This window comes from Gracilinanus agilis, chromosome 3, assembly GCF_016433145.1.
Source record: "Gracilinanus agilis isolate LMUSP501 chromosome 3, AgileGrace, whole genome shotgun sequence".
In the NCBI taxonomy this organism is placed as follows: domain Eukaryota; kingdom Metazoa; phylum Chordata; class Mammalia; order Didelphimorphia; family Didelphidae; genus Gracilinanus; species Gracilinanus agilis.
In genome coordinates this window covers 172,641,269-172,665,765 of record NC_058132.1, presented here as the reverse complement: position 1 = coordinate 172,665,765, position 24,497 = coordinate 172,641,269, and the positions used below count along the sequence as shown (strand labels likewise).

General features: G+C 35.4%; 1 protein-coding gene across 1 annotated transcript in view; it reads left to right on the top strand.

The window, feature by feature from the left end:
• Nucleotides 1-17,079: 17,079 nt before the first annotated feature.
• The window catches only part of CWC15 (CWC15 spliceosome associated protein homolog), a 31,283-nt gene continuing 23,865 nt past the window's right edge, over nt 17,080-24,497 (top strand). The window contains exons 1-2 of the mRNA XM_044666235.1: nt 17,080-17,180; nt 18,674-18,812. Coding sequence (XP_044522170.1) covers nt 18,682-18,812 — 131 coding nt within the window. The 5' untranslated portion in view covers nt 17,080-17,180; nt 18,674-18,681. The remainder of the gene's footprint in view (nt 17,181-18,673; nt 18,813-24,497) is intronic.

Here is a 24,497-nt window from a genome sequence, read left to right as displayed (position 1 = left end):
TAACTCCAGTGACCTAATCCTTGCAGTTCTTCTGCCTGAGAACCAATATTGAGCTTCACTTTTAAGACAGTAGGTCTTAGTTATGTAAAAAAATCCAGTTATGTATTACCTAGTGACAGTTGCTATGGTAGCAAAAGTAAGCTTTATCCTGAAAGTAAGTGAAAAGTCATCTGTGGGTAAGGATTCCACATTCTTTGAGCTTCAAACCATAAATAAAGAGAATCAGACAGCTGAACCTGGTCAGGAAACTAGATTTTGAGCTAAGAAAAATAGCTAAATTAAACCTCTCAATAGGGTAAAGGTCAGGACTAGGCTAAGCAGAGGAGGAATCAAATTGAGATATTTTCATACTACAAACTGTTTCTTTGGCCCTAAATTTCCAAAGTAAGCACAATCCAGTATAGTTTCTGACTCTAGGTTGTGAGCCAAAGTAAGTCTGCAACTCAGCATTTAGTTTATATTAATAATCAATCATATGGGTCAGCATAGTACTACCTGGAAACTAAATGTTTGAAGTTCTTTAAGATCTTACTTTTTGTCGAATATATGATTAAAGAAATTTATTCTAGTAGGTGATACATTAAATGATTTTAATAGTATATTTTTATACCAAAGAAGGAAGAAAAAACCATATTTAAGTATGGAAATGTGAGCATTATTTCTGAAATAGCAGTTATCTACTCTTGAAATAATTCTATCTTTTTGGCCTATAATGTTCTTCCTGTCACCATAGGTGGTAGCTACCATAATCTGAGTCATAGAGTTTCATTTAGAGATAACTTGAGTTCAAATCTGAGCTCTGCCATTTGCTATCTGACCTTGAGGGACCTTAATTTCCAAATCTTTAAAAAATGGATTTGGATTAGATGCTATGTAGGCCTTTTTCAGGGTTAAATCTATGCTTCTGTGAATCACCTCCAAGGAGAATGGTCTGCAAATCTACTATGTCTCATGGTCCTGGTTTTGTTTGTTTGTTTTTTTAAACCCTTACTTTCCATCTTAGATTCAATACTGTGTGTTGGTTCCAAGGCAGAAAAGTAGTAAAGGCTAGACAATGGGAGTTAAGTGACTTGGCCAGGGTCATACAGCTAGGAAATACCTGAGGCCAGAAACAACCCAGAACCTCCCATCCTTAGATTAGACCTGGCTCTCAATCCACTGAGTCACCCAGCTGTTCCCAGGGTCCTTGTTAAAGGAAAGGATCAACTCTTTAGTGACCCCAAAGATCATAAGGAAAAAGACATGTCCAAAAATACTTATAGCTGCACTCTTTGTAGTGGTGAAATACTGGAAAACGAGGATATGTCCCTCAATTGGGGAATGACTGAACAAATTGTGGTATATGCTGGTGATGGAATATTTTTGTGCTCAAAGGATTGGAGGAATTCCATGTGAATTGAAACGACCTCTAGGAATTGATGCACAGAGAATGGAGCAGAACCAGGAGAACATTGTACACAGAGGCAAACATTGGTACACTGTGGTAAAAAATCGAATGTAATGGACTTTTCTACTAGCAGGAATGCAATGATCTAGGACAACTCTGAGGGACTTATGAGAAAGAATGCCATCCACATTCAGAGGAGGATCTGTGGGAATAGAAACACAGAAGAAAAATAACTTCTTCAACACATGGGTTGATACAAATATGATTTGGGATGTAGACTCTAACCAACCACCCCAGTGCAACTATTAGTAATATGGAAATAGGTCTTGATCAATGACACATGTAAAACCCAATTGAAATACATGTTGGCCAAAGGGGATGAGGTAGGGAGGGGAGAGAAAGAACATGAATCATGTAACCATGGAAAATTTTTTTTAAAAATAAATAAAAAGAAAATTGTGGGGGGAAGGATTTTTTGTTATAGTACTTGGTATATAGAATGAATCTGAAAAGTGACTAGGATTAGAGAGGTCTATTTGATGCAGTAATTCTTGAGATAAGGGCCTAAATAAGATTATGAGACACAATAGACTATGCTCTCTTGGAGGGGAAGATTTTTTTCAACTTTGTATTCATCATAGGATCTCACAGAAAGTATTTGATGAATAAATGTTATTAGCTATATTTTGGAGGACAAGGGAAGCTTTTATCATCTTCTTTCTTTAAAAGTTCAAGATCCAGCTTCTTGACCTGGCTTAGCTACCAGACACTCTTTGTTTATGGTCCAAATAAAAAACTTATGATAAAGGGGAAAAAGGAATCTTTGTTCTGCGTTTTAGGTCCCTGAATCTGGATTAAAAAAAAAAAAACAATTTTTCAAATTCAAATTTGTGTTTGGGACAAAGCTCTAAGAGCCTACTTTGTTTAGCTAATGAAACAATGTCCTCTAGAAGTGAAATGTATATTAATTTCTATCTCTGCTATTGGGACATTTCTGATGAAACCAATATGGTTTAAAAATACATTTAAATGACATGAAGTATTATTGCTAAGAGTGTAAATTGCAGAGGAAACTTTGGTAGAGGGTTTCCTCATTGGGAGTTCCCTCATCCCATGAAATCACAAATCTGGTCCCATCCCATTATTGCTAAATCATACCAATGCTTATGGAGACATTTTAATCAAAATTGTCTCTGTATGAATTTTATAATTTTTTATAAATATATTTGGAGGCTCTATTTTATACTTTAATATATATTTTTATACATACTACAAATTGTTTCTACTCCCTTGTATTACTGTTGTTGCTTTCTAAGTAGTTTCTCCACAAATCTGTTCTCTCCAACAATCCATTTTAAAGACTATTGCCCCCTTTAAAAATGTTTTTATTATGTCACTCCTCTGCTCAAAAATCTTCACTAACTCCCCACTGTCCATAGGTTAAAATTCAAACTGTTGTCCCAGCTTGCAAAAACAAATTTAAATCTTACTAATATCTGTAAGATTAAAAATTAATATCCAACACTTCAAGAATTATATTTTTATAAGATTTATTAATAATCATTTGAAGTAAAGGAATAAAAAGAGAAAGTAAAAGCCTAAGTAAAGCCAGCTTTCCCAACTGTGCATGCCGGAGAAGAGAAAGAGAGGGCGGAGTTACATACAACTTTATCAAAACAAGGTAAGCACATAAAGTGGGGATGAAGGGAAAAGGATTCTGGGAGATGAAGTCTAAGGGTACAAAATTCTATTTATACATGTCTTCTGTGAAACTTTTTTTTCCAGACACGTGTACCTTATCACTATCCACTATCCCAATAATACAGAATATCCAAACCTGCCTATTTTTTGCTTATATTGCTCCCTTTACCTGAAATGCTCTCCCAAATCCTCTTCACTTATGTGAATCCTGCCATTCATTCTTTTAGACCCAGATCACATCCTAACTCTTTTAAATAGCTTCTACCAAACTAATCCAGTCACATTGATCCTATCTAATTCAACAAACAAATGAATTCTATTTGACAGAATGTGCATTGTTTTTATAATCCTAAACATCTCCCTAAAACAAAAACCCATCTTATTTTCACATGGATATTTTCCCAGTGACTCTATGTGACTGTTGATTCATGGAATACCAGACGCTAAATAAATTTTTTAGGTCACCCAAAGGGCATTGGAGAGGAGCAAGGTAGTGAAAGTTATTCGTGAAAAACTGTGCAGATGAAGTGGTATAATGGACATCATTTTAACTTCTAGTGTTGAGGATACAAAGAGAAAAAACCAAGCATTTTCTTTCTTCTAGGAGTTTACATTCTCTGGGGGTAGATAGAAAATGAACACAGTTAAGTAAAAACATATATGAAGCAATATAATTTGGAGAGGGAGAGTATTGCTAATTTAGAGAATTAGGAGGGGGCCCCATGATCTGTGCTTTGGAAGAAGTTAGAGATTTTACATAGCAGAGGTGAGGAAAGCATTATATGACCAAAAAGGAAGTGAATCACTTATTTAGTGAGAGTGAGTATTATCTGAAGGGCAGCCGACATGTTCCACTGGTACACACATACAGTCAAGAGTTCTAGAAGAAGGCTCCTGACATATGGGGGGTGGAACCCTTTTGGAATATTTGCTAGAAGACCAAATATTAGTCAAGGATGAAGGTTGTCATCTGTACTACTAGAAAAAGTGGCAACATGTTCAAAGAGATTATAGAATAATGAAAGTATGGGTGAAGCACTCTGCTAAGGACTTAGGAATATGATTTTTAAAAAACCAAATAGTCCCTGTCATCAAGAAATTCACCTTCTAATGAGGAGGAAATATAAATAAACAGAGGAGCATAATGGCAGATAGTGATGAGAAATCTAGACACAGTGCTTTAAAAAATATGGAAATGACACCAGAGCTGAGTCTTTGATTCAGTTCAACAAATATTTATTAAGCACCTACTTTGTTCAAGGAGCTATGCCAAAGGCTGGGAATAAAAAGAGAAACAAAAAACAAAAAAACAGAAAAGCCTCTGTCCTTCAGTAACTTACATTCTTTTGGGAATACAACATGCATACAGATAAATAAATATAAAGCATATACAAAGCAATAGAGGGGAGGGAGTGTTGTTAGCTTGAAGAATTAGGAAGGAAGCCCATGAGCTGTGCTTTGAAGCAAGTTAGGGATTTGACAGCAGAGGTGAGGAAAGAGTGCAATGCAGACAAAGGGAGTCAATTTGTATGAAGGCACAGAGGTGAGGGATGGAATTTTGTGTACCAAGGAACTGGTATCAGTCCAATTTGACTAGAAAACAGAATAGGTGATGGGGAGTGACATGAAATAAGACTAGTAATACTTAAATGACATGAAATACCATTGCTATGAGTTGAAGTTACAGAGTAGGTACCAAGATGCCATAGTTCAGTACTTCTATACCACCTCATGGTAGTACTTTTTTTTTTTTTTACATTTTAAATTTAATTAATTAATTGATTGATTGATTTAAAATATTTTTCTATGGTTACATGATTCGTGTTCTTTCCCTCCCCTCTTCGCTCCCCCCTCCTGGAGCTGACAAGCAATTCCCCTGGGTTTTACATGTATCTTTGTTCAAAACTATTTCCATATTATTATTTGTAATAGAGTGACCATTTAAAGTCAAAATCCCCAATCATATCTCCTTCGAACCATGTGATCAATCATATGTTTTTCTTCCGCATTTTTGTTTCCACAGTTCTTTCTCTGGATGTGAATAACGTTCTTTCTTATAAGTTCCTCAGAATTGTCCTGGATCATTTCATTGCTGCTGGTAGAGAAGTCCATTATGTTTGATTGTACCACAGTGTATCAGTCTTTGTGTATAACATTCTTCTGCTTCTGCTCCTTTAGCTCTGCATCAATTCCTGGAGTTCATTTCAGTTCACATGGAATTCCTCCAGTTCATTATTCCTTTCAGCACAATAATATTCCATCACTATCAGATACTACAATTTATTCAGTCATTCCCCAATTGAGGGACACCCCCTCTCATTTTCCAGTTTTTTGCCACTACAAAGAGTGCAGCTATGAATATTTTTGTATGAGTCTTTTTCCTTATTATCTCCTTGGGGTACATACCAAACAGTGGTATGGCTGGGTCAAAGGGCAAGCATTCTTTTAAAATCCTCTGCGCATAATTCCAAATTGTCCTCCAGGATGGTTGGACCAATTTCACAATTCTACCAGCAATGTATTAGTGTTTTGCCACAACCCCTCCAACATTTATCACTTTCCTTTGCTGCCATATTGGCCAGTCTGCTAGGTAAAAGGTGGTAACTCAGAGTTGTTTTGACTTGCATTTCTCTAATCATGAGAGATTTAGAATACTTTTTCATATGCTTATTTTATTTTGATTTCTTTATCTGAAAACTGTCTATTCATGTCCCTTGCCCATTTATCAACTGGGGAATGGCTTGATTTTTTGTACAACTGATTTAGTTCCTTATAAATTTGAGAAATTAGACCTTTGTCAGAGGTTTCTGTTATATTTTCTCCCAATTTATTGCTTTCCTTTAATTTTGGTTGCATTGGTTTTGTTTGTACAAAAACTTTTTAATTTAATGTAATCAAAATTATTCATTTTACATTTTATAATATTCTCTATCTCTTACTTGGTCTTAAATTATTTCCTTTCCTCATGGGACTATTTCTTGAAAAGCCTCCTAATTAGTTCCCCTGACTCATAAACATCATTCACACAGCTGTAAATATAATTTTCCTAAGGAACACATCTTCCTCCATCATTTTCCAGAGGATCCTTATTGCCTACATGATAAAACATAAAGTCCTTAGCCTATCCTTTAAGACCCTCCACAATCTAGCTCCAACCTGCCTTTCCATTAATGTTTCCCAAAATGACTGTATCTTTACCTGTCCATCTTGTGCAACTCTCATATAATTCTTTTCACGGGGGCCTTACTCAATTTCTCTAGCTATCAAAACATATCCGTGAGTGACGTTCTATGTTACTGGCTAATACTTTTTTTTTTTTTTTTTACCCTTGTACTTCGGTGTATTGTCTTATAGGTGGAAGATTGGTAAGGGTGGGCAATGGGGGTCAAGTGACTTGCCCAGGGTCACACAGCTGGGAAGTGGCTGAGGCCGGGTTTGAACCTAGGACCTCCTGTCTCTAGGCCTGACTCTCACTCCACTGAGCTACCCAGCTGCCCCTAGCTAATACTTTTTAATCATTCATTTCTTTAGTGACAGGATATACTCGTTTCTCTTGGACAAATTCCTTGTTTGTAATGAGTTGTAGCCATTACATCCATCATGCATTTTCTTCATAGCCATTTTGATGATCCTCAACTTAAATTCTTTGGAGATTTTAGTAGTGCTTCAAGACTCCCAGTCATATGACATGATTGTAGGAATGATGATGTTAAAAAGATGAGCTTTTTTTTAAAACTGGGGTAATTAAAAGAACTTCCCAATATGCTAAAGCCAATCCAACTGCTTCCCCTCTTCTTGTTCAATTCTGCATACAAATGATTTTCCAGTTGCAGTGCTGGTCAGAAATTACACATTCACTGAGAAGCATTTATTGAGTTTCTAGCATATGTAAAATGAAGTTGTTATAAAAGCTTTTAAAAAATCAAAATTTGGTCTTGATCTAGCTCTCCATGCAACTGGGAAGGGGGAGGGGAAAGAGGAGGCAGGAACAAGGGAGATTCAGAAACAATGCTGTTTTAAGTCTGAACTATTGAGAGGATAGTATTCAAATATGAGTACTGATTTGTGCTGCTTGGCTTTAAAGGGCAGATCTAACAACAGTGAGTGAAAGTAGCAGAGGCAAACTCTGGCTGTAGGTAAGGAAAGTGGTAGGTTCACAGTCTGTGGAAATTCTTCATGCTGAAGCTGAATAAATATTACTCAGATATGCATTTTTAGGTACAACTTAAAACTCCTGCCATTCTGAGTTTTATAATTTCTCTACTGCATCACTTCAGCAAACATTTATTATAATATCTACCTGCAAAGCATTGTGGTAGCTTCTAGACATTCAATGGATCTCTGTCTTCAAAAAAGCTTACACACCAGGGACCTTCCTTATACATTTTTCTGAACTCCTACTTGTACCTCCTATTTACTTATACTAGCAAATAAATTATTCCTTGTTCATCAAAATACATATATCATGGGCAGACACTGCTGCCATTTCTGTGGCCTACCACCTTTGGAGCTGGGGTAGAAAGTGGACCCTTAGGATATACCTGCCAATGTGCAGGATATCAGAGACCAAAGTCTACTTTCATGTCTCTTCAGAATTTGATCCAGTCTGGAGATGTGGCTTAAATCTGTAACAGACTGACCCACTCAAATAATGTCTTAATCACTCCATTAATAAAATGCATCTGGATCAATAAGCTATTCAATTCAAACTATCCTCATCCCTAATCAAAGTTCCAAAGCTGTAAAATCCCTATGAAGTGTCTTCTCATTCTAAAAGAGAAAGCTCATAGTTATCAAGAATCCAAAATTAAAGCAAGTAATTTCATGGATCAAATTCATCTGGTTGCCCAGGTGTCCTTTGCAGCATTCCTTTCCCTCCTCACTTATAGTTCACTTTCTAGACTCTGAGATCTTCCTTCTTAAAGCTAATAATATTGAATAAGAATGAAAAAATTTCAGTTAGTGGCCACACTAATAGTGGTATAGATGGAATAACAATGGTATTAGAAGAGCTGAATTCTAGTTTTGGCCATGACCTTGAGTAAATCATCATGCTACCATTTCCTTATATGTATAACTAGAGAGAAGGTCTCAAAGATTTATTGTAGCTCAAATTCTATAAAAACAACTGCTGAATGTAGCAAATGTATATTAAAAGTTTCATGAAACCCAGTGAATATAAAACCATTGGAATCTCTGGGTTCATTCCCACTTCTACCCTCCAAAATGAGCACTGTTCAAGAAATTTTCCATGGATCTGTGACAAAAATCTACAGTATCTGTGATTTTTATCCTTGGGTAGGAACTCCTTCAACGGAATCAGGTTTTGCTAAAGTAATCTACAATCCTTTACTTAGTAGATAAATCCTAAAACATTCTTTTTTTTCTTAAGAATATTTTCCATAGTTACATGATTCATGATTTTTCCCACCCCTCTTCCCTCCCCCTTCCTGGAGCTGACAAGCAATTCCACTGGGTTATACATGTACCATTGTTCAAAATCTATTTCTATGTTATTCATATTTTCAATAGAGTGATCTTTAAACATCAACACCCTAATCATATCCCTGTCAAACTATGTGATCGATCATGTTTTTCTTTTCCGTTTCTGTTCCATTAGTTCTTTCTCTGGATGTGGATAGTTTTCTTTCTCATAAGTTCCTCTGGATTGTACTGGATCATTGCATTGCTGCTAGTAGAAAAGTCTATTACATTTGATTGTGCCATAATATTTCAGTTTCTGTGTATGTTGTTCTCCTGGTTCTGCTCCTTTTGCTCTGCATCAATTCCTACAGGTCTTTCCAGTTCATATAGAAATCCTCTAGTTCATCATTCCTTTCAGCACAACAGTATTCAATCACCATCAGATACCACAACTTGTTCAGCCATTCCTCAGTTGATGGATACCCTCTCTCATTTTCCAATTTTTTCCCATCACAAAGAGCATGGCTATACACATTTTTATACAAGTATTTTCCCTTATCTCTTTGGGGTGCAAACCAAGCAGTGGTATGGCTGGGTCAAAGGGTAAGCATTCTTTTAAAGGCCGTTGCACATAATTCCAAATTGCCCTCAAGAATGGTTGGACCTCACACCTCCACCAGCAATATATTAGTGTCCCAATTTTGCCACAACTCCTCCAACATTTATCACTTTCCTTTGCTGCCATATTAGCTAGACTGCTAGGTGTAAGGTGGTACTGCATTTTTCTAATCAGGAGGGAGTTAGAACACTTTTTCATGTGCTTATTGATAGTTTTTATTTCTTCATGTGAAAACTGCCTATTCATGTTCTTTGACCATTTGTTGATGGGGGAATGTCTTGAATTTTTGGTAAATTTAACTTAGTTCCTTATATATTTGGGAAATTAAACTTCTGTCAGAGAGTTTTGTTATAAAAATGTTTTCCCAGTTTGTTGCTTTCCTTCTAATTTTGGTTGCATTGGTTTTGTTTGTACAAAACCTTTTTAATTTGATATAATCAAAGTCATTCATTTTATATTTTGTAATGTTCTCTATCTCTTGCTTGGTCTTAAATTCCTTCCTTTCCCACAGATCTGGCAGGTATACTACTCTATGTTCACCTAACTTATTTATGATTTTACTTTTTATATTTAAGTCATTAACACTGATCTAAACCTAATTTTTCCTATAACGTTTTCTAATTTTCCCAGCAGTTTTTGTCAAATAGTGAGTTCTTGTCCCAAAATCTGGGATCTTTGGTTTTATCGAACACTAGCTTGCTGAGTTCATTTACCCCAATCTATTCCATTGAACCACCCTTCTGTCTCTTAGCCAGTACCATATTGTTTTGATGACCACTGCTTTATATTATGGTTTAAGATCTGGTACTGCTAGGCCCCGATCCACATTTTTTTTTTCATTATTTCCCTTGATATTCTTGATCTTTCATTCTTCCAGATGAATTTTGCTATAATTTTTTTTCTAATTCTATAAAAAATGTTTTTTGGTAGTTTGATAGGTATGGCACTGAATAAGTAGATTAATTTGGGTAAGATTGTCATTTTTATTATGTTAGCTCATCCTACCCATGAGCAATTGATGTTTTTCCAATTATTTAGATCTAGTTTTTGTGAAAAGTGTTTTGTAGTTGTTTTCATATAATTCCTATGTTTGTCTTGGCAGATAGATTTCTAAATATTTTATATCTAGAGTGATTTAAAATGAAGTTCCTCTAACTCTTGCTGCTGAATTTTGTTGGAAATATACAGAAATGCTGATGATTTATATGGATTTATCTTCTGCCCTGCAATTTTGCTAAAGTTGCTAATTGTTTCCAATAGCCTTTTAGATGATTTCTTAGGATTCTTTAAGCATACCATCATATTATCTGCAAAGAGTGATAATTTAGTTTCTTCATTGTCTACTTTAATCTCTTTAATTCTTTTTCTTCTCTAATTGCTACTGCTAGCATTTCTAGCACAATATTAAATAAAGGTGATAATGGACATCCTTGCTTCACTCCTGATCTTATTGGGAAGGCTTCTAACTTATTGCCATTACAGTTGACACTTGCTGATGGTTTAAAATATGTACTCTTTATTATTTTGAGGAATGGCCCTTCTATTCCTATACTTTCTTTTCAATAGTAATAAGTGTTGTATTTTGCCAAAGGCTTTTTCTGCACCCATTGAGATAATCATGAGATTTCTGTAGGTTTGATTATTGATATGGTCAATTATATGGGTGGTTTTCCTAATATTAAACTATCCTTGCATTCCTGGTATAAATGCCACCTGGCCATAGTGGATAATCCTTGTGATAACTTGCTGGAGTCTTTTTGCTAGTATTTTATTTAAGATATTTGTATCTATGTTCATTAAGGAGATTGGTCTGTACTTTTCTTTCTCTCTTTTTGGTCTTCCTGTCTTTGGTATCAATACCATGTTTGTGTCATAAAAAAAGAATTTGGTAAGACTCCTTCTTTGATTATTTTGTCAAATCATTTATATAGTATTGGGATTATTGTTTTTAAATGTTTGATAGAATTCAAGTGTGAATCCATCTGGCCTTGGAAATTTTCTTAGGAAATTCCTTGATGACTTGTTCAATTTCTTTTTCTTACATGGAATTATTTAAGTATTCTATTTCCTCTTTTGTTAATCTAGGCAATTTATATTTTTTAATCTCCACCCATTTCACCTGGATTGTCATATTTATTGCCATATAATTGGGCAAAATAGTCTTAATAATTGTCATAATTTGCTCTTTTAATAGAGGTGGGACCACCCTTTTCATCTTTGATACTATTAATTTGATTCTCTTTTTTTATTAGATTAACAAGTACTTTATAAATTTTAATTTGTTTTTTCAAAGTATCAGCTCCTAGTTTTATTTATTAGTTCAATAATTTTTTACATTCAATTTGATTAATTTCTCCTTTAATTTTTAGGATTTCCAATTTAGTTTTTATTTGGGGATTTTTAATTTGTTCTTTTTCTAATTTTTTAAGTTGCAAGCCCAATTCATTGATCTCTTTCCTTTCAGTTTTGCTGCTATAGGTACTCAGAGATATAAATATCCCCCTGAGTACTGCTTTGGCTATATCCCTTAGGTTTTTAATATGTTGTCCCCTTATTGTCATTCTCTTTAATGAAATTCATAATTATTTCTATGATTTCTTTTTTGACCCACTAGTTTTGACAAATTAGATTATTTAGTTTCCAATTAATTTTAAATTTGCCTTTCCATGGACCCTTGTTAATTATAATTTTTATCACATTATGATCTGAACAAGTTGCATTTATTATTTCTGCTTTTCTGCATTTGTTTGCAATAATTCTATGCCCTAGTACATGGTCAATCTTTGTATATGCACCACGTACTGCTGAGAAGGTATATTCCTTCTTATCCCTGTTCAGTTTTCTCCAGATATCTATTAACTCTAATTTTTCTAGCATTTAATTCACTTCCTTTGCCTTTTTTTTTTCAGTTCGATTTATCTAGTTCTGAAAGTGGAAGGTTGAGATCCCCCACTAGTATGGTCTTACTATCTATTTCTTCTATGAGTTCCTTTAATTTTTCCGTTAGAAATCTAGATGCTATGCCATTTGGTGCATAAATGTGTAGAAATGATATTACTTCACTGTTTATAGTACCTTTTTAGTAAAATATAATTTCCTTCCTTATCTCTTTTAATCAGATCAAGTTCTACTTTAGCTTCGTCTGGTGTCATGATTGCTACTTCTGTTTTTTTTACTTTAGATGATGCATAATATATTCTGCTCCAGCCTTTTACTCCTTGAATCTGTGTGTGTGTTACCCTGCCTCAAATGTGTTTCTTGTAAACAACATATAGTAGGATTCTGGTTTTTAATCCACTCTGCTATCTGCTTCCATTTTATGGGTGAGTTCATCCCATTCACATTCAATGCTATGATTAACTATGTATTGCCCTCCATCATATTATCTCTTTTAATTCCTGCTCTATTCCCTTTCTCTCCTTTCCTCCTTACCAGTATTTTGCTTTTTGTTATCCCTCTTTCCCCTCCCATCAATTGCTTCCTTCTTCCCTTATCTTATTCCCCTTCTACTTTTCTGTGGCATAAGGTAGAATTATATACCCCGCTGATTAGGGTAAGATAGAATTTTATACCCCACTGAGTATACTTGTTTTACCCTCTCTGAGCCAGTTAAGATGAGAGTAAAGTCTAAGCATTGCCTGTCACTACCCTTATTCTCCCATCCCTATAATGATTTTTCATGCCTCTTTATGTTATATAATTTACCCCTTTCTATCTCTCCCTTCCCTTTTCTCTCAGTGCAACCCTCTTTCAGTCCTTGAATTTTTTACATATCGTCCATAAGCATACATATCATATTATACATATCATTCCATATCATCACATTTACATATACATTATCATATACCAGTGACGGGGAATCTTTTTTTTTTTTTTTAAATTTTAAACCCTTAACTTCTGTGTATTGACTTATAGGTGGAAGAGTGGTAAGGGTAGGCAATGGGGATCAAGTGACTTGCCCAGGATCACACAGCTGGGAAGTGTCTGAGGCCGGATTTGAACCTAGGACCTCCTGTCTCTAGGCCTGGCTCTCAATCCACTGAGCTACCCAGCTGCCCCGGGCAATCTTTTGAGCTTGGTGTGTCAAAATTCGCCAAAAAAATGAGCATAACTTGGGTGGTGTGTCACTTTGAGAAAAAAACATAATTTCACAAAATTTATAGTTTAAGTGTATAATTGTATATATAACTGTGTAATTGTAATATATAACTATTTCATAAACCAAAATAGGTAAATTAATATAGGTAGAATTGTCATCTATAGTGCACAGAGTGTCTACACCACCCTACAGCAAATGTTTCATTCTCGGCATGCAGCCCCCATACTTTCCTAAATGCAGCCACATGTGGTCATATGTCATCGAAAATGGCTACGTGTCAGTGCTGACACAGATGTCATAGGTTTGCCATCACCATTATATATTATCATATACATCATATCATCAAAATCATAATCAGCTTATTTCTCCACTCTCTCAGTAAATTCCTTCTATCTTTTCTACTATTAAGAGTAATTTTTGAGAATTACAGAAATCTTCTTTCCAAAGAGACATATAAAAATTTTGGCTTTAATAAGTCCCTTAAATTTTCTCTTTCTTATTTACCTTTTTAGGCTTCTCTTGTATCTCGTGTTTGGACTTCAAATTTTTTGTTTAAGTCTGGCTTATTCCTCAAGAGTTTTTGGAATCTTCTATCTTATTGAATGTCCATTTTTTCCCCCTGAAAGAATATATTCAGTTTTGCTGGAGAGGTGACTCTGGGTTGTAAACCCAAATCTTTTGCCTTCCTGAATATCATATCCCATGCCTTTTAATCTTTAATGTAGAAGCTGCTAGGTCTTGTGTGATCCTGATTGTAGCTCCATGGTATTTGAATGGTTTCTTTCTGGCTGTTTGAAGTATTTTTTTCTTGGCTTGGTGGCTCTTGGATTTAACTATTATATTCCTGGAAGTTGTCAATTGAGGATTTCCTTGTGGAGGTGATCTGTGAATTCTTTCAATTTCATTTTTATTTTCTTATTTGAGGATCTCTGGGCAATTATCTTTGATAATTTCTCATAATATGATGTCCAAGGTTTTTCCTTGATCATGGCTCCAAAGTAGTCCAATAATTCTCAAACTGTCTCTCCTATATCCATTTTCTAGGTTAACTGTTTTATGAATAAGATAGTTCATGTTTTCCTCTTATTTTTCACTCCTTTGATTCTGCTTTCTTGTTTCTTGATTTCTCATGAAATCATTAGCTTCTAGATGGTTAATTCTGATTTTTAAAGCCCGATTTTCCTGTCAGTTTTTGGTTCTCCTTTTTCAATTGGCCAATTTCTTCTTGCATCACTTTCATTTATCTTTTCCACATTTCCTCTGTCTCTCTTATTTGGTTTTTGAAGTCTTTTTTGAGTTCTTCCAAAATCTGTATCCAATCCATATTTTTGTTTTGGACTTTGTGTGTGTTTCCTTTGTTTTCACTGTCCCCTTCTGTGTCTGTATCTTGCTCTTTGTCTCCATGAAAAAAATTCTTTAGAGTTAGGTGCTTTTTTTAATTGTTTGCTCATTTTTCCTATCTGATTATAGGTAGGCTTGGAGGAATGATGTGATGGTCTAAGGACTATGAACTACCCCCTCCCCTTGCTGATTAAATTAACCCTTGAGATGCTGTAAGCTTAAAGCCTTACCTCAGGCTTAGGCTTAACCTTTTGATCTCACTCTGATCTTGATCAGGGCAAGGGCTTTGTACTTGATCCAATTAGGCATACCTTTGATTGTCCTGCCCTGAGTTTTAGGCAAAAAGATCAGTACTTAGTACTTAGTACTATTAACCATCTCAAAGTGTGAACTAAATTCTTATCCTAATCCCAAACTAGAATTCCCTGGGCTGGGGTTCTGACTTCTCCACAGGTTTGAAATTTCAAGAGATATGGGTTGGTTTGAACCTCTATTTGCCCAGGGAGGATCTCAGCATCTGGATGTTTGCTAGGTATAGGTCCCTGAACCTCGGTCAGCAGATGTGGGGTGGTGGGGTATGGTTTGTTCTTCCCTCCTTGCTACAGCTTCTTGCTGGGTTTGCTCTCCTCTCACCCCCATGCCCCAGATGTTCTTTGCCTACCTTTTGGGTTTTTCTTTTCTTGAAAGCTGTTCCACTCTGTTTCATTGGTTCTTTCCATTCCTGTATTCATTTTGTGGTGATATTTTAATCTTGGTTGGAGAGGATTCTCATGGTGGCACAAAGCTGTTCTGGATTACTCAATCATCTTGGCTCTACAATCCTAAAACATTCTTGAGGCACATAGAGGTTAAGTGATCTACCCAAGGTCAAGAGCTAATGTGTCAGAGGTAGGATTGTTACCCAATTCTTCCTCACTCTAATCCCTGAATTCTTCTATTCCTCTGTGCTACAAGTAACCCTATTATTTGATTAGGCCTGTGTTGGTGAACCTATGACACACAAGTTGGAGGAGGCTGCTCCTTCTCTCCACTGGGCCTAAGGATATTTTTTCATAGCACCTGCCCCTCTTGCACAGCAACCCATTGGGAGTGCTTCTTCCCTCCCCTCCCTGGGGCAAGGGGGGTGACTCACATGGGCATGAGAGTGCAGTTTGGGCACTGGTCTCTAAAAAAATTCACCATCACTGGCTTAAGATGTGGGAGGCAAATTTGTAATTGCTCAGGTTGGGAGAAATTTCCATTGTGAAAAATCTCTCCATTAATGCAAATCAGTAAGTCAAAAATTTTTACAACTTAGTAAATCAATTGTAACTTTTTATTTATCTATTTAATTCTCAAGGGTTGCTGGAGCTCTGAGAGGTTCAAGTTGTTCCTTAACAATGTCAGAACCAGGACTTTCTGACTTCAAGGGCTGCTCTATGATGCACTCCAATGGTGTCGAATTCAAGTGAAAAAGAGGATACTAATTCTTGTAGTCACATATTGATGTAGTTTTAAAACACCACTTCATGTTTTATTATATTTTTATTTTGTTATGTATTTCCCAATTACATATTAATTTGGTTCTGGGAGTGTGGCAGACCCATTCCTTGTTTGACACCTCTGTATTATATCACATTGATTTTGCAAAAGACTTTTTAAAAAAATTATATCACTTCTCTGAATTAAAAGCACTAACATTTTTTGAATTAAACTCTATATTGTAATGTATGTACCAGAAGGACAGTGGAATTAAAAGAAAACATTTAAACATACCATATATGAGACCACATATTTTCTTCCCAGTACTTCTCTGTCCTTCAGGAAACATCATAACCCATTCCAAACCCTCACCCTGCCTCCACTGTGGTCAGTATTCCTGGACTTTTAAATTATCAGCTGGGAGTGGACTTAAAGCGAATTCGTTAGCATGGGGCAGGGGATTTAAGTTTTCTTGCCGTAGCTGGGCTATCAGTAAAAAATGTCAGGAGCCACTAACCAGCCCACTTCCTTTTCTGTCTCCCCAGGGACACCAACAACATGCTTCTCAGATTTAATAAGGCTCTTTGCTTAACTACGTGTTCTCCCCTTTCCACAGGGAGGGAGCGGCCTAGGCGGGAAGATGGGGGTCACTCTCAGGGCAGCCTAGGGATTCACAGTCGACCCCTGGTGGCCACACCGAGCACGGCCACGGCTTCCTCCGGCCGGTTCAGCGCAGTGAGAGAGCGAGGAGAACTGGAAGGGGAACGAGGAGAGAGAAGAAACCTTTGGAGAAAGTAGCGGGATGGAGAAATACCCCAAAACTATTTAATACATTTTCGCGAGGTGACCCCCAGTTTACCGAAAATGATAGGCTCACGCTTCCCTATACCGGATGCCTCTGCGATTTCCGCTTCGGTTCCCGCCCCGTCAGCGGCCTTCCTTCCCAACGATTGGCTGTTGATTTTAGTCATATGACGCCTTCCGTTAAGCGCCTCTCCGCCTTCTTGTTTTTCTTTTCCGGTATAAGAGAGTGGAGTTGTTCCCAAACTCTATGGTTTTCGGTTCCTGCCGCGGAGAGTTGTGGGAAAGAGGCGGAGTAATGGTGCTGGCCTAACATCGGAGGGCTGTGGGACCCTAATTCCGCCGAAGTAAGTGACGCCGGCTGCTAATACTGGTGGCTCTTTGGTGGGGGAAAAGGTTTTTGGGTGGTGGAGGTGGGAGAAGGAGAAAGGCAGGGAAGTTGAAGGGAAGAACCAAGCCCTACGGGTACCAGGGATCTGGGGTCCGGTTTGAAGGTAGGGCCCTGACACAGGCTGCTGTTTGTCGGGTCTTTTGCCTTTGTTGTCAAAAGGTTCCTGCTCAATCCCCTGGCCCTGGGGCTCCGGCCACACCTGAAGCCGACCTTTTTCTGATTTCTGGTTGTACTCTGCCAAGTCATTCTCCTTTGCGCAGCTCCTTTGGGAAGTGCCTCTCCACCCCCAGCCCCCTTCATAGAGTGTAAGCTCCCTGAGAGCGGGCTTTGTGGTATCTTCCTTTGTACTCCAGAAGCCCGGGTTGCTCGAATCTGGTATTTTAAAGAGCAGGCAAATTTATTTTCTGACGAGTGGAGGAAAAAATAATTTCCAGCTCCTTGAGAGTTGTTGGAAAATAGATTACCTCCTGCCCTCCCTCCCCAACCCCCCATAGTTAACTAGCATCGAACTTCATATTTTAGTAACAGCAAGATAGCGATAAGTATATTATGAAAACTTTTATCCCAAGACCTGAGTATTAAGAAGGAGAATTTGGCCTATTCACCTAAACTGTTAGGTTTAGCACAGAGCAAACATTTTTGCCAAGCTTTACAGTGGAGCTTATATAAGTTTTTCCTTGCCCTTTTTTTTTAAACCCTCACCTCCCTAGAATCAATACTGTGTTTTGGTAACAAGGCAGAAAAGAAGTAAGGGCTAGGCGATGGGGATTAAGTGACTTGCCCATGGTCACACAGCTAGGAAGTGTCTGAGGCTCTATTTGAACCCAACACTTCCCCTAGGTCTCAATCCACTAAGCCACTTAGCTGCCCACCCCCCTCCCCTCTTTGCCTTTTTGAGGTTCCTAAGATAGTTTTCTGAATGTTTTTTGTTTTTCAGTCATTCACTGTTTCTTGGTAAGAATACTGATTTTGGAATAATTAGAGGGTTTGGGTTCAGGTACAGTTTGTCCCTTTGAGGCCTTGAGAAATTCACTTAAATATTTGGGACTTATGGTTCTTTTCCTGAATGGTCTCTGATGCCCTTTCCATTTCTAAATCTGATGACCATAATAAAAACAATCGCACTTGCCCAAGTTTGGTAAGAGTCAGGCAGTGAACATAAAAATGATAATTTCCTCACTTTTCCAGGACTCTTAATTTGCTGTCATAAGTCTTTGTTTTGGAGGAGTGTGTTTTCAGTATATTGCTGTTGTGATGTATATTTGGTCTATCTGTCGATACAGGTACAAGCAGAAAAAGAGTTATTGAAAAGTAGGTGGTGGTGATAAATTCAGTTGAATGAATTTTGAGAGCTCCTCACATGTATGATTTTAACTCTACTTTTAAAACAGAGTATTTCTTAAGTATGTATATATATCTGAATATGACTCATACTGTATATCTCTGAAGTATTGAAGATGACAACAGCGGCAAGGCCTACATTTGAACCTGCAAGAGGTGGAAGAGGAAAAGGGGAAGGTGATTTGAGTCAGCTTTCCAAGCAATATTCAAGCAGAGATCTTCCTTCTCACACAAAGATTAAATACAGGTAATAAAAACTCCCAATTTTTGTCTTAGATTTTTCTTATAAGGAAGAACCTTTGTATAGTTATGCAGTGGATTCCTCTGGTTAATAGGGTGTTGCTGTATATGCATAAATACCAATTATCAGAGCTTTAGTAATAAAATATAACCAACACTAAAGCTATATTTAACATAAATTTCAGTCTTTAATGTGCCATGAAGATTTTTCAGTGTTCTTTACATATGAGTGTGTGTGTATATATTACATACATATATATACCTATATCAATTACTACTGTCAGAGCACAAACATAATAGAAATTTCTTTCTATTAGAATGTCAATTAAATTTACTTTGGAGGGTTTACCATGTAATCATAAAACTTTTTAAAGACCTTCTTTGCCATGAGATTGTATTTTTATGGACATTCTTTTCCCCTAATACCTAATTTAGATTCAAGTTTTCTTTCCTGATGAATATGGCGCTACTCTACCATATATCTACTATAATTCAAGTCTCTTTAATTAGCTTCCTTGCCTACTGCTTTTAGTTTATCCTACCAATAGCAGAAGAACTGTCTTTCTCTTAAACATTCTTTTTTTTTTTTTTTTTTTTAAAGCAAAAATCAGGGTCTAGGTATCCTGTGTACCTCACACATACATTTAGGGCATGAAGTATTGTAATGGGGTTTTAAGCATATTATTCTCCCTTACTTAATAATGTGGGTCCCTGGCTTATAATTTGAGTTTCAGGAATTCAAACTCTCCTCATGTTACTTATTTTACCATTTTTTTGTAAGTCAGAATGAAAAATAGTCCATTTCTGTCTAATCTTCATCAAAAAAAGAAATGAGATTAGTAAGATAATAATAGTTATTTAAATGTGATGAATATAAAATTCTTAATGTATGCCAAGGAAAGATAAACTGAAACTTTTAAACTTGAATCCAAAGGTTATAGAATAAAGGTGATGCCTACAAATGCCTTGGTCTTCTCAAAGCAAGATATGTTGAGCATAATGATAGCAAGTAGACAGATGTGACTGTTGAGACTTACTGGCATCCTGGAATTAAAGTTGAATGAGAAGAATACATTAAAAGCACTTAAAACCTATCCAGTGCCAGTTTTGATGTACCCTGTAGGAACTTTGAAATGAAATAACAGATTTGGAAAGTATCCCAACATAACCTCAACAATATTAATGAAGCACAAGACCATTACTGCAAGGTAGCTATAAAAAGATTCATACTCCTCCAAAAAGGATAAAAATTAATAGACATTCCTAAAGCATGTAATAATCAAGTCTAAAATCTGCAGAAATATTTTTGGAACAAGCAGACATTACTTCACTGGGCAACAGTCAATACCATTAGTTTTGTCAAATATAACCGAAAGTGGATAATCTCTACTGGGATAAATATCTAAGATACAAGAATAGAATCAAAAGAAAATCATGGGAAACATCCACATGGATTCTGCCTTAGCTAACAATATATTGACAAAGAAGCATTGACTAGATGACCAAATTGTGGTTTTGTTTGAGTAAGTAGAGGAGTTTATGATAACAATCTAGAAGTTAATGCCACCAGAAATTACAAAAGGGTTATCCGTAAGGAGTTATGACATAATAATATTCAATGTGGATTACTTAAGGAAATAGCAAAACTTAAGAAATGTGTTATTTAAAAGTAAAAATTTAGTGTCTACCAGATACCTGGAATTATATACATCAGGAGCTATTGACTTTCATAAACTAACAAAATAAATCCCTATGCTACAAATACGACATATCATGGAGTACTCAACCAATAAATTAGACTAGAATAAAACCATTGTTATATCAAACTGTTTATCCTGATCAACTAGACATATTTATTATTGATGTAAAAAAATAAGAACAACATTTTTAATAATTGTCATCAAACCAAATATGATCTGTACGCTACATAGAAAGAAAGGCTTTCAAAATATGGAGATGAGGCAGAGGTTAAAAGTATGTTGGGAACATGAGTTAATATCCCCTGTTGCTTGTTTTCTATTAGAATTATACTAAGGATGCTTTCATTGAGTCTGTAGATAAGTTTACATCCCAGTAGTTTTATTCAACTACAAAGAACAGTTATTAATAATCCTTAGAACATTAAATATATAAAAGAACAATAGAATAACAATTTGTTTTAAAGTCTATCTCAAATTATTGAAAAAATGAGAATAAAATAATTATAGTTATGATGATAGCTCATATTTGTATAAAATTTTAAATTTTATGTGGTCCTTCATAGTTATTTAATTTAAGCCTCACAACAACTCTGTATGAAATATGGTATTATTCCCATTTTACACATGAGGGAACTCAGACTCAAAGAGAGATTAAATGATTTGCCCATAGTCACACACTAAATGTCAGGAGTTGAGGCCAGGTTTTTAATGATTCAAAGGGTAACACTCTACAAACTATGACACAAAGCAGTGGACACACTGTTCCCTTCTTTGAAGATCCTCTTGCCCACCTACTTGTTTTCTTATCCCCTGTGCCTTTCTATTTTTAAAATTCTGTTCAAGACTTCTGTCACTTTATGAGGCTTTTCTAGACTTAATTCTGTTTGACTCCAACCACTAATTTCTGTGTTCCTTAATACTGTACATGTGTAGTTAGTTGTTTATGTTTAAGAGTTTATTAATGGTTCATGAGCATTTCTTTCTATTAGAATACTTTCCATAGAATTGGTAACAAAACATTTTTAGTCTAATAACGCTTTCAAGAAATGTAATATTTGATTACAAGTTTATGGAGAAGTGTCAGGAACTGCATCTTTAAGGAGCACAGAATATTCCATACCTTTTTAAAGTTAACTTTTAAATTCTAGGTTTAAAAATATTTGAATAATCCTGGATGAAAAATCATTATGGAACATTATATCAGATATTTCTGCCTTAGGTGTAATTTTAATACAGAAGTTTTCTCATGCTCATTATACTTAAAAATGTTTTTGTTTTTTAAAAGATGAAGTTCCCCAAATAGCCAGTAGTTTATGAATACAGATTTCCAGAAAAAGGCAACTAAATGAAATGAATAAATGTTAATAAATTAGAATAAATTGTATCAAAACTTAGAAATTGCTATATTTTCTCTTTCTATCTTTAGAGTTGAGCATCTATTTAATTCTTTAATATTTCATTGGATTTATGATAGTGTGAAGTACTCTTTTCACCAATGAAGATTGTATCCCAGCTACATCTTAGCTGTGCAACTCTTATTTTTATATAGATTAACCAAAGAACAAATATCCAGTGTTCTAGAGGACTTCCTCTGCTTCTTTGAATAATTTGTACCTTCCAGTGTAGTATTTGAGCTGTCTATCCAGTATGCCTTACTCTCAATGCACAATTTACTCAGTTTTCTGGTCATACATATCCTTGGTGATGTCTTTTTAATGCCATATCTGAAGCTAAAATATTTTTCAATAATGTAGTGCTGCCTGTTGATTCACCATACGTTGATCCCTCACCTATCACGGGAGTTATGTTCCAGAGACCTCTGTGATGGGTGAAAATCTGGGAAGTAGTAGCATTATATTTATTTTATTTATACATATTTTAAGGCTTTATAAATCCTTCCCATTCACACTCTTATTAACCTACAGTCATCAGCCAGTCAGCACCCAGGATACAGAATATAGCGCTGTGGTTGGTTGCCTTTCATTCCATTAGTCAGTAGTGTGCCACGATACATGCAATGCCAAGATACAGAGTTAGATTTAAAAAAACAAAACAAAACAAAACCTGTTGATACAGTGAAGCTGCTATAAATGAATAGCAATATAGCAAGGGATGACTGTATTAGATTTTGACAACATAAGCAGTTTGGAATCATTGTGAAAGTGCTACGTAGTTTCCCAAGTGTGATTTAGCCCATTCTAAGGTTTTGTGGATAGAATATTAGATTTGGATTTGGAGCATTTGTGTTTTTATATCAGGTCTTCTTTAGTACCTTGGATGCTAATTTCATGTCTTTTTTGGTTCTTAATTTTCTCATCTGTAAAATGGATTCTAATGGAAGATTGATAAGGTACTTGTAGACTCAAGAGCCTATAGAAATAATCATTGACGTTTTCCTAGTATTTTAATATTAGCAAAGTGCTATACATTTTCATTTGTGCCTTACAACAATCCTAATATTCTTTACTATAGATATTATTTTTCATCTATCACAGATAAATATCTTTATAGATATTAAGTGAATTGGATGTTATGTACACAGTTGGTAAATAGTTGGAGTTGGGATTTGAATTCACCTCTTCCTGACTCCCAAGTATACAATGCTTTTTCCTATTCAGTTTTCTTATTCAATTTTGGGAATACCTCATTGTTCTCTGCAGTACCTATCCAACATATAGGATCTGAGAGGTTTAACTTAATTGGTTACCTCTCTAACTATGAGTATTTTTTCATTGACCAAGAAGAATGGCATAATGTGAGATAGTCTGAGCCACACACTTTGCTTATCTACCTTTTTTTCCCCTAATGTGCTTAATTAAATGGATTTCTTTTGAATAACTAATCTCATTAAGGAGATCTTATAGGAAAGCACATTATCCTCTGCAGTGAGAAATTTCTGAAGTATCATTCTATCATTAGAGAATCAGTTTTCCATTTGGACTTTATGCAGGACATCTTCATGACACTGGCAAGCATTTTTGGTCAGCATCATCTCCCCTTTTTTTATGCTTTGCCAATCATTCTAATGAATGAAGTAATCGTGATTTAATTTTATATGACTTTATGTATGAGAGACATATGAAAGGCAGATATTTAAGGGTGTATTTTTTTCTGCAGAGTCAAGTACCTTTTTGTAATCAAATAACAAAAGTGGGATTTTTAGGGTCTCCAGCATCTTATTTGTATCTCTGAGGACTGATCTGCTCTAGAAAAGTCTATAAATATTCTCTTTTGATAGTAGTCCTTATGCTATTTTATATTTCATCAAAAATAAACTTAGTGTATGAATAAACCATTCTCAAAAAGATTTTATAAATAGGAGATATTAAGTGTAGTCAGAAATTGCTAGTATCTTTTTCATCCTTTTCATGGGGAAAATAGTCTATGATCTTTCCCATTTTAAAAATATTTTCTCTTTGAGATCTTGAAATATATCATCAGTCCCTGAGTGCTTTTAAAATTATTTTGCCTCTGAATAGATTTCTTCTGTAATATATTTGATCAAGTTGAGCTATGCTTCTTGGCAACATAATTACCAATGCTACTTCCTTAGTTAATATATCAGGTTGTGGAGTGGAGGAGTGTAATCACAGTTTTTCATTTATTCCTGATTAAAATATCTTGCTATAAAAATACCAGTACACATAGTCTATTTTTTCCTCCTAGTTTCATTTATGTATTGAGCACTTCCATATATATAAAAGATTTTAAACAAAGCCTTATATCTATTATGTAAAGCTTACATTTTAAAAAAAGAACAAAATAAATTCAACATCATTTTAAATCTGTCTTGCTTATCTATGTCGTCTTCTACCTCTTGTTCTTTTTTATTCTGTGCATTTTTTAAACAATTGCTAAAATAACTTTTTCTTTTTCATCTCCTTTTTCTTCTTAAATTAAAAAACACAAAATCCTACTTTATAACAAAAAAAGTCTAGCCAGACAAAATAAGTTTACACATTGACAAGGTCTAGGAATGAGTATCTTCGTTT